Raw genomic sequence first — 11,667 nt, 5'->3', positions numbered from 1 at the left:
CACAAAACTAGAAGCCGACAACTGAGCAGAAATATCTAACTTGATGTTTGTATTCACTGCCAGCGGCCATACTTACTGATCTACTGAATACAAGGGCAGCTATAGACCCCACATCCTCAGCATGCAGAGGAGCATGAAAAAACTGACTGCATGTAGGCCTCCCTTACACAGAAGTTTGTTTTTTTTTTAGCGTTGAGTGCTGCGCTTTCAGCAAAATCGCACTCGCCCATGTGACTACAGCCTTATAGGCGCACACTTCCTCAAAAAAACCCTTCTGTGTTACATCTACCAAAGTCGGATGCTTTTCCTATTTGTGCTGCTCGGTGTGGCCTCTATATTTGGTCCATGCATCTTGTTTTTTTCTTCCAAGCACACGGATGGTATTTTTCCTTTCTATCCCATTGATGCGAATGGGCGAGTCTCGTCCGTAAATCAGATCAGAATTGTGCATGCGATAGGTTTTTATCTTTTTATGCATGAAAAACCTCTATAGTGTGCTTTATAGAGATGAGCGAACATACTCGCTAAGGGCAATTACTCGAGCGAGCATTGTCCTTAGCGAGTACCTGCCCGCTCGGAAGAAAAGGTTCGGCTGCCGGCGGCGGCCAGGGAGCAGTGGGGGAGGAACGGAGGGGAGATCTCTCTCTTCCCCCCCCCCCCCCCCCGCTCCCCCCTGCTCACTGCCGCAACTCGCCTCTCACCCGCGCCGGCAGCCGAACCTTTTCTCTCAAGCGGGCAGGTACTCGCTAAGGGCAATGCTCGATCGAGTAATTGCCCTTAGCGAGTATGCTCGCTCATCTCTAGTGCATTACCATTGAATAATATGGATCTGTGTGCTGTCCATATATAGTCCATTTTTTAATGGATTACACATAGACAAAAAACACTGCTAGTGTGCTGGAAAGCTAAGGCACTGTCCTCAGAAGTGATGTATATACTTTTCTATGACCATCCTTCAATCCAGAATATTTGATAATCCAGCACCTGTGTTACTGTACTTTCTAATGCTGTATTGCTTGTATTGGGGCTGTACCAGTAAGGGGAAAAGCTTTATAAATGGTAGTGGCAGTTGTCTTGTAGGTTAAGCCAGTATCTGGGACAATGTAGCGTAGCTTTCCAATATTACCGTATAATCTCAATAATCTGCCTGTTATGGGACCAATCATCTGCTGGATTGCCAGATATTCGGACTGATATTTAAAGGGGTTGGCTGCTTTATTAGTATTGCTTGTGTATATGTCACTTAATAATCTGTATATGGTAAACACCACCACTAGGAAAAATCTATTGCATACAGATTTATCATTGACTTGCATGAGAGCTATATAAATCCATGTACAGTAAACTGCACACAGCAATGGCTGCCCATACATATCACATGCCAGCCGTTCATAGACAAGGCCGACCATGTAATATATGGATGGGCCGATCCACCAGAGCTGCTATTTGTTGGAGGTTTTCCAGAACAGGTGGATCAAAATCCTTTTAGGATGTCCACACGCCATAATAAAGCATTTGACAGAAATTTCTCTTGTCCATTGACCTCTAGCCTGATAGATCCTCAAGCTAGGATTTCTAGGAACGCGTATGTAGGTCAACCTTGATATGTTCTATTCCGCCTCTCCTATTTCTATGTTTATAACATCAAGCATTTTTTTGAGTGAGTCGCTGATATCTGTAAGCCAATTTATTTTCCTTGCGTATGATCTCTTGTTTCTTTAAGGCAACAATCGGCTTCACTGCCCAAGTAAGTTTTTGACATGTCGCACATCTACACATTTTTTTTTTATTACAAGCTGTACAAAAATAATCATGTCCTTTCTTCAAGAAGTAGAACAATTCTTCAGACAAGTCAAGGTCAATCGCTGCAGCCAAGGCAGTCCATAAGACAAAACCTACCCAACATTTGGGACTATCTACTTGCATTACTCTTCCTTGTGTCTTGATACCTGTTTTTGAACTAGAAAGACCAATTGAAGTTATTAATATCTATCGAATTGTCATTTATTGCTGAGAGACCAAATGTCCTTGAGGTGTTTCCTCAGTTCTGATGAAGGTCTATATGTCCTCAATTTCACTGAGCTCAAAGAACTCTAGGACCTCCATATAAAGCTGCAGATCACAAGCCATAATCTCCGGGGGTTCTCTGATTTTCTTTTATCCTCCAGCATACAATAAGGGCATCTTACTATGATGAGTATTTACTTTGAGGGCCAGTTCCACCAGGACGATCATAGTCCCCTCTGGTTAGTCTCCTGAGAAAGATGTAGGTGGACCTAGAGCATGTTCTAGACTGCAATGTTGTAACAGAGAAAAGAGTTCTAGATCCTTTCTTCTCAGATCTGACTGTTTCCATTTTTAAACCACATCTGAAATTTTATTGTCTTGATGGCGTTTTGGATTAGGTCTAATCTGGACTCAGGAGGCATCGGCTTTTGAGGAATTGTAATGTCTCTGTTCCATATCCACCTACTGATAATTGTGTATCCTTGTATGTGTCACTCCTGGGAAGAGTTTTAAAGACGAGACCACTAGGATATCAGTCAATGTTTGTCCAGTCAAGGACATGGCTGCGCTTGAGATGAATCATATATCTGTAGGCTACGTTCTTACTGGTGGATCCTCAGTCATCAGTAGTCGGATGTTAACTCTGTATGTGGATTCATTTCGATGGTTGTATAGTTCTGAGGGGTCCTGTAGAACAAATGTGGAAGTATTAAAACTGTATTATAGCAAAGCATTGATTTTATGATTATAGACGTTACACTATAAATCCTTGTACGTTGGCCATAAACTATTTTTTTTTTCCTTTGTACCCACTGTTGGTGAGCCATCAGCTAAACCTTATGACTCCTATTGTTTTGGGGTCACATCTGCTTTTTCTTCACGGTCAAAAAAGTTTGGGCATAAGGGCTGATTCATATAAATTCTATCTGTAACCTGCTCTAGGACAGGTCATCAATAAAAAGAGCCCAGAAAACCCCTTAAACTTTTAAGTGTTGGGTGTTAGTTTACCTTTTACGTAGGTAGATGATGAATGCAACGAGTCCACATGTCACGAGTAGTAAGAGCAGCACCAGGAGGGAGACTTGCCATACTAGAAACACAGATACCAAGGTTATTCTCACATCGAAACACAACATAAAAGTGCTGTAGAATCTTGATTCATCTTTAGACTTAACCAATATTAATATAGATCTGAGACACAGTATGATACACTTCTCTTCAAATGTTATATTTAACCCATTGCAATCCAATTTCCATTGTGGCTGTTAACCCTTTGATTGTCACTGTTAATTCTGACAGCACCATTTAAATCCCAGGATCAGAGATCCTGAATGATCCACCCAGGATGAAATCATGGCTGCCAGGGGTGCTCTCAAGGCTCCCAGGTTCGCAATGCATTTCTGCCCATTAAGACATGCCTGTGACATGTCTTAATAGAATGCTGGCAGAAATATCATATACTATACTGCTGAAGTATTGCAGTATATGATATAAGTAGAGATGAGCGAGCGTACTCGGAAAAGCACTACTCGCTCGAGTAATTTGCTTTATCCGAGTATCGCTGTGCTCGTCCCTGAAGATTCAGGTGCCACTGCGGCTGACAGGTGAGTCGCAGCGGGGAGCAGGGGAGAGCGGGCGGGAGAGAGGGAGAGAAAGATCTCCCCTCCGTTCCTCCCCGCTCTCCCCTGCAGCTCCCCGCTCCGTGCCGGCACCCGAATCTTCAGGGACGAGCACAGCGATACTCGGATAAAGCAAATTACTCAAGCGGGTAGTGCTTTTCCGAGTACGCTCGCTCATCTCTAGATATAAGCAATCAATGAATCACTTGTTCAAGACCCCTATGAAGACTACAAAAGCAGGAAAAATAAGTGAAAAAAATATTGTAAACAATAAAGGATACTAAAAGTTAAATAAAAAACTTCTCCTGTACTTTCAAATCTAAATAAAAAAACAAAGACGTATTTGGTATCGCCACATCCATAATAGTTTGATCTATCAAAGTGTAATGCATTATTTATCCTACATGATGAATATTATCAAAAAAAAATAAAAATTGCAATAAAAGCAATCAAAAATCCATTTTTTCAAAGATATTTTAAAAATAGTACAGCCGGAAAAAAAACTAAATACATTTGATATTGTTGTAATTGTACTGACCCATAGAAGAGAGCTATCGTGTCATTTTTTTCTGCAGTATGTGCACCATAAAAGCAAGATCTCCCTCCCCAAAATGGCAGAATCGTTTTTTTCTTCCATTTCACTCCATTTGTAAATTCATAAAGGTTTTTCAGTACATTGTATGGTACATTAAACAGTACTATTGAAAAATACAACTCCTCCCGCAGAAAACAAGCCCTCATACAGCGACGTCGACGAAAGGATTAAAAAATAGTTCTGATTTTTTTTGAAAATGGGGGGAAAAAAACAAAAATGAAAAGAAAAAGGCCACGTCATTAAGGGGTTAATGATGTAGTCCTCTGATTCTGTTCTATTTGTTTTTCACATGAGATGACCTAACAAAATAAAAAATCCTGAGTCTGAGACGGATTTATGGTACATGGGTTGCCAGATGAAGGATAAACTCATGATATCATCCATCACTTGCGGTTGTGTTCTCCTCCACCATGCCCTATAAATAACTAAGGATTGGATGTCTTCATCTGGCACCTTACTGTAGAGTCAGGAAAAGAGAGCGACTGAAGGCTCCAGCCAAGTAAAAGATGACACTGCAAGTTAAAGGTCAAAATGGAAAAGAACCATGAGATTCAGGATGCAGGCTTTTTGTGACCCTTAAAAATATATTGAACAACGCATAATAAGGCTAACTTCATACTGGCGAGTGTGATATGGGGTCGTGAATCCCGCCCCCATATTGCGGGCACCAATACGCAGTAAGTACGCAGTAAACCTGCTTATTTGCACACCATTTAAATGAGCCGGTCTACGTTCTTTTTTTGCATGCACAAATATGCAGTGTATTTGTGCACTTAAAAGCACGCCAGAGCAGGCGATTGCGCAAATACATATCTCATTTGCACGACTGAAATGTGCTTATGTCCATGGGAATGAGCCCCAATAGTGACCCCCATAGTGGCTCCAATAGTAATAGTGGCCCCAGTAGTAATGTTGACCCCCATAGTGGCCTCAGGAGTAGGTGACCCCCAATATTGGCCCGAGTAGTAATAGTGACCCCCATAGTGGCCTTGGTAGTAAGTGACCCCTATAGTCGCCCCAGTAGTAACAGTGTCCCCTATATTGGTCAGCGTAGTAATAGTGACCACCATAGTAGCCCCAGTAGTAAGTGACCCCTATAGTGGCCCCAGTAGTAACAGTGTCCCTTATATTGGCCTGAATAGTAATAGTGACCACCATAGTAGTCCCTGGAATGCTGCCCAGCTAGTGTGTCTCCGCTGTGTCTTTGTTGTGAACTGTCCACAGACATAGTAGACATTGTCTGGGTTGCTCAAACATCCGTGCCGCTCAGCCACATTGTTATTACATTTTGAAAAATAGTCCCAGTCTAACCAATGACCTGTAAAAGCACAGTTCATTAATTACAACTTACTGGTGGATGATCCGCAGCGTTTATGCCACATGGAAACATACCCTATCTGTTAGATAAACCTACCCTTATAGTGTTAATTTAGTGGACCTTAGAACTATTATTACTAAAATGTAACTTTTATTACTATTAGTTAAAATGAGGAAGGAGAAACAAATACATATATTTAGAGAATAGAAACAGTATATTAAGTGTAATCCGATTTAGGCCACTTTAGCAAAAGGATAGGGACTGATTGGGTTAAGCAACAGAAGGTCCGCTTATCCGACTCGTTTCATTAGTCTGGAAATGACAGATATCTTGAATATTTCAATGATTACAGCGCAGGTGTCATCCCGATAGATTTGGATGACTACGAAGAGAAAACCTGAGCGATTAGTTCATCCCTACGCGTTTCCCCCACAAAGTGGGCAGAAAAATAGATAATTCCAGTAGAAATAAACTGGATAGTGGCTTGCAAAAGATACGTATCCACTGATAGATCCTTAATCAGACTAATATTGTCCAGATATAGGATAAGGGGAATAGGATAGTGGTGAATCTATTCTCCTATATTTATCAGGACCAGTATGATGGTTCCTAATCTAAGTCTAGCCGTTAGATTTTGTTAGAAATGATCCAGCTAAACCCTCAACCGGTGTATATGAGGTCAATGCTAATCTAGCTAGTCACTAGTGAAGCTACGCCAGAACTAGGTATATCCTAATCAGATCCTGATAGCCTATAATGAGGATTCAGTAGCTAGCGGCGTAAGCTCAATTCAAAATGAAAACAAAATAAATGAAAAAAACGGCGGCATGTCAGCCCTAGTGGTGGACTGACATACCCTTATAGTGTTCAGTCAGCGCATGGTGTGTAACAGCGATTGCAAAATAATTGCGCAATCACTTTTGTTATTCTTTTTACTAAGCGATGTTAATGGTGAACCGACTGGAGTAATTCTATAGGCATATTTCCAAAAAATAAAGTACAACAGCAATTGGAATACATTATTCCCCATAACTGGAAAACTTTATGTGGCACAAAAAAACGGCCATCATATTTTAATTCAGCGCATTAAAGTTACTATAAGGCGCCTATCTGCTTATCTGTTACAAAAATTGTGTTGCACAGTGTAATCATTTGTCGTTTGGTTATTGCCTCGCGTTTAGACTGAACAATTATCGCTCACCTTCGCTCGTTTGAACGTTTTTTTCAACGATAAACATTCCGTCTAAAAGCACCTTCACTTCTGACAAACTGTAAAAGTAAGCAGTACGAGTATATTATGAAGTTCAGACTTATCGGGTAACAGACTGATAACACGTGAGGTTGTCAGTAGAGATGAGCGAGCATGCTCGCTAAGGACAATTACTCGATCGAGCATTGTCCTTAGCGAGCATCTCCCCGCTCGGCAGAGAAGGTTCGGCTGCCGGCGCCAGCGACAGGTGCGTTGCGGCCATGAGCAGGGGGGAGCGGGGAGGAGAGAAGGAGAGAGAGATCTCCCCGCTCTCCCCCGCCGCTCCCCGCCTGCCGCCGGCAGCTAAATCTTTGCTCCCGAGCGGGCAGGTACTCGCTAAGGGCAATGCTCGATCGAGCAATTTCCCTTAGCGAGTATGCTCACTCATCTCTAGTTGTCAGCTATCTTCCTTATAACTTACTGCCTTGTCCCTAGTTTACCTTGTCTCTTTTCGGGTATGAGACACCCCATCATAGAGGTGCCTTGCATGGTGAGGGGGTCTTTATGGCTGAGTAGGTCTGTGTTCCATCTATGTATGAGGTTCTGGTCACTGGGTGCAGTCAGGACACTGGCAGAGAGGGAGAGCTTCTCCTGACTACATGTAATATTCACATCTAAAAGGGAAGGAGAGATGGAATACAAGACATAAGCATCTGTGGGACCCCTAATAATACTATTGAGAAATAGAAAGGGAACTTTGAAGTCAGGTGACCTTGGATGTAGGACGGTGGAGCTGTACATGAACAGTGATGCTGCATGGAACGGCTGAGGGTGATCTTCAGTCTGTCCAGCGCACTTTGTTTCACTGTCTGCCATTCAGAACAATCTGTAAGAAGAGACTACAAGTCATCCCACAATACATGACACATCAGCATTACCTGATCAACAATGAAAAGCATGGAAATGATGATATAGTCTGGTGGCTGAGTCATAATGAACATACAAGTCATCTATAGTGTTGCCTGCCACATACTTTAAAAGCAGCTGTGTGATATTTCAAGATCTTTGCTTGCAGTCTTGCAATTGGTTCATTCAATACCTATTCAGACCATGCAGCTGCTATGGGGCCATTGAACAGTACCGGTTGGAGCCATTCCCTTTGCTTTTTGGTACTGAGGACCTGAGCAGGACTCTCCCCTACAGAGGAACTAGAAGAGGGTGGGGAATTGACCCAAGCATCTAGATGGCAAAACCAAACACCATAAGAGCCCATTCACACAGGCATATTTCCTGTCCATATTTTTTACTGACGGAGTATGCCTTTGTTATGGGAATGGCTGACGGAGAGCATCCGTGAGTTCAAATACATATATTCATGCATGAAGCTTCTTATTAAAACCAATCTGGAGCAAACCAGTGAAATCTTCTGGAATATGATTTATTCCCATAACATCTTGAATGCAGACCCATTAAATTAAATTGATGTATTCAGACGCACGGTTTTTATGTATGCAAAAAAAATTGCAGCATGCCCTATTTGGGTCTGTATCACAGATCAAAACCGCCCCAAAATGTCTACAGGAGTGTAAAAAACCTGCAGTGAAAACAAATGTTAAATGCGTTTTTTTGCGAAGAAACAGTGGGAAAAAAGGGACATCAGGTGGGGCTTTTAGCGTGTTTTAAAAATTTTTGCGCACGTGAAATATGCAGTGAATATGGATGCAACACAGATGTAGGCACCAAAAATGCACATACACACACAGTGAAAGCGGTGCATCTTTCACCGACCAAAATTGCATTTACCCATTTCAATGCGGTTTATAGAGGGATTATTATGATATTTGCTATGGGGCCCCCCCTCGCTTCCATGAGAATTTGACCTAGTCATGTGACGGATACACAGGCGCCCAACTCGTTATAGTACAATTATCAGAGCCCTCTATTGTAATGAGTCGCTTGTACATTACATGACCAAGACAACTTTTATTCCCAGGAAGCAAAAAATTAACATTTCCATTGAGTGACAGCAAGCTGAGATCTTGAAATCTGCAAGAAATGAATGCATAAAGAATATTAGAAAACTGCATACATTTTTATCATATAATGACTGAATATTATTTGCCAAAATTGTAATTCCCATTTAACTATTATATTGTATAATCTAAGCATTGTGATAGAGGTGTCTCATGTGCTCCTCTTCAGTAAGATGTGAGTCGTAGCTATACATTCACTTTTGTACTGGGCCCAAGAGCTATATCTCTCATATGTCCATGAACAGTTTTCTATGCAATCAAGCAGCATTAATGTGCGCCAATAAATATTAGTCAGCTCTATGGACGGCAGCCGCCGCTGTCACAAAACAATCCTCAATTACCAATGCTGGAGCCATTCATACAAAGGTCAAGCTGTATTGCAGTGACTGTGGAAGGACAGATATTTTCAGATCCTGGACTTGGTTGTTGGACGGGCAGAATTGAGGTAGAGGATCCGCCAGGCTGAGTGCAAAGACTCACTGACACCAATCTGTAAAAAGGCATAAGAAACAAGCTAGAAGACTTAACGTAAGAGAACATCATACAGTGTAAAGAGCGCAATGCAATACTACAAGAACAAGAACGAAACAGTCGCTGCATAGAGGTCCAAAGAGGGGATGTGGCCATATTTATAACTGGATTACCACTGAGGGGTATGCCAACTGTGAAAACCTTAAAAGCATTTTCCAGGTTTTTTTTTATTGATTACTTCAATATCAAAATGGTGATGGTTTGGTACCCCACACCCCCACTGATCAGCTGTTTCCCGGAATTGCTGCATTAGGGAACTAGCCCAGCTCTGGGCACAGTGCAGCGGCCCAAAATGGTACTTTATGGAGTTAGTAAGAGAAAGCATTAAAATGACCCTGGAGAGTAATGAATAAAATGAAGCTGGAGAAGAAAAGAACATGAAAAGCACCATGAAGAACATCCAGAAGAATATCACAGCCTCCAGAAGAACAAGCTCCATGTGTGAGTATCTAGTAACATCAACTTATATAAACATCAACATCCACATGATTCCTTGTAAATTATGCCCAGGGTTGGGAAGCGAATTGATAAAGTAGTTTAAAAATACATTTGCTTGGCCTTTCTCTGTACTTCAGGAGGAAGAAGAATGGAGGCCAAAAATACGATACTCAATACCTTGAGGTGGGCATCATTGACAAAGCAGTGCTTGAGGACAAGAACTACATATTTTTATGTTCCAACTCATTTGCTATCATGCACAAGTTAATGGGAAAAAGTATTAAACTGTACTTGAAGCTTGAGGAAGATGGAGAGAAGGAGAATGCTACAACAGTAAAAAGACTACCAAAAACATCAACACCAGAGCTTCGAGACCACTATCGACCATTTGTAGATGTCTAATAAACAACAATCAACAGGTACATCAAGCCTAGCCAACTAAACTGAAGGTTGGGAGGAGGACAAATAGCCAACTCAGGATTCATAAAGGGGAATAAAAAATAAAATTTGCTCCCAAAAAAGATCCCATGAAAGTGAACTGTCCAATAGCAAAGGACAGAGGTGTAACTTGTAGCTGCTGGGTCACAATGCAAAATCTGTAACAAGTCCCCCCAAATGTAATGCGTCATTTATAGTGCTGGTCTCATCATATGGGAAAGAGAGACCTTATAGATCCCCTAAAGCTCCAGGGCCCAGGTGCAAACATACCCTCTGTACCCATTTCAGTTCTGCCCCTGACAAAGAGTTGCATGACACAACAGAAGAGAACGAATTCCACAAAGACTTATTAATGTGATTAGTAAACATTGCAGAAGGGAATGTACAGATCAGTAAAAGCAATAGAAGTCAGGAGAAGGTGAACAGTTACTTTATTATAGTACAGTTGTGGACTGCGGTCATACTCACGGCTTGGTTTCATAGAAGGTGATGCTGTGTTGAGTTAAGTCTTTTAGAACGTCTGTACTTGTGCTATTTTCCCATGAAAAAATAAAGGCATCCAAAATATCTTTCTTGGTTAGGAAGGATCCAACAGGGAATAAATCAGGGCGCCCCCTGTAAAGAGCCACGGCCTCTGAGCTAAGAATGTGTGGTCTGGAGATCAATGGAAGTTCTTGGTCTGTGAGTAGAAAGTAATGGACATCAGAATAGTTTTGTACTGACTTTGTAATCCATATAGATAAATATTAGATAGATAGATATCAGTCAAAAGACATGATTAAGGGCCTTTTTACACAGACTGATAAATCATTGAGTGTAAAGGCACACCCCAAATAAACAACAAACAAGAATTAATTGGCTTCTCATTCATCGTTCAATTGCTACATGCAGAGATCCGAATGATTGATCGGCCCGTATAAACAGGCACCCATTCATCTATGATGGACTGCCTGTTTACTGTGAATAACTGCAGGGGTATACCAACTGTGAAAATCTTAAAAGCAGGGGCGTAGCTAAAGGCTCATGGACCTGGGTGCAAAAGTTTATCTTGGGGCCCCCCAAGTTCTCTTAACCTCTTAACACATTGGCGTATCTTGAAGCTCCCGCGCCCCAATGCAAAACCTGTAACAGGGCTCCAAACTATAATGCTTTATTCATAGTACTGGGCTCCCTTTATGGAGAAAAGAGGCCTTATGGGCCCCCTAAGGCTCCTGAGCCCAGGTGCAACTGCATCCCCTATAGTTATGCAAGTGCTTAAAGGTATTTTCCAGGCAAGTGGGCCAGAATGATCCTCAGCCTGCTCCACCTCCATTCAGTCAGCGATGCTCGTTTCTGTGTAAAAGCACAGGCACGATAATTGTTGGGACGGCCTGTTGGGCATCTGCACCTGACAGATCGTACCATGTAAAAGAAGAGCCCTAACTCAACATCTCAATGACAAATTACTTTGTACTTAGCAAATATTTGTAGAAATGACTTGTTAGCATTTTAGTCCCAGC

General features: G+C 41.8%; 1 protein-coding gene across 4 annotated transcripts in view; it reads right to left on the bottom strand.

The window, feature by feature from the left end:
- Positions 1-1,672: 1,672 nt before the first annotated feature.
- The window catches only part of LOC136576860 (uncharacterized), a 35,788-nt gene continuing 25,793 nt past the window's right edge, over positions 1,673-11,667 (bottom strand). For all 4 annotated transcript variants that reach the window (XM_066576465.1, XM_066576468.1, XM_066576466.1 and 1 more), the window contains 6 exons: positions 10,637-10,847; positions 9,103-9,251; positions 7,501-7,614; positions 7,229-7,402; positions 3,016-3,097; positions 1,673-2,694 (listed from right to left, as the gene is read on the bottom strand). In XM_066576465.1, the coding sequence (XP_066432562.1) occupies positions 2,631-2,694; positions 3,016-3,097; positions 7,229-7,402; positions 7,501-7,614; positions 9,103-9,251; positions 10,637-10,847 (794 nt within the window). In that variant the 3' untranslated portion in view covers positions 1,673-2,630. The remainder of the gene's footprint in view (positions 2,695-3,015; positions 3,098-7,228; positions 7,403-7,500; positions 7,615-9,102; positions 9,252-10,636; positions 10,848-11,667) is intronic.

The sequence above is a fragment of the Eleutherodactylus coqui genome, chromosome 8 (assembly GCF_035609145.1).
Source record: "Eleutherodactylus coqui strain aEleCoq1 chromosome 8, aEleCoq1.hap1, whole genome shotgun sequence".
Taxonomy (NCBI): Eukaryota; Metazoa; Chordata; class Amphibia; order Anura; family Eleutherodactylidae; genus Eleutherodactylus; species Eleutherodactylus coqui.
This window is presented reverse-complemented; position numbering and strand designations above follow the sequence as displayed.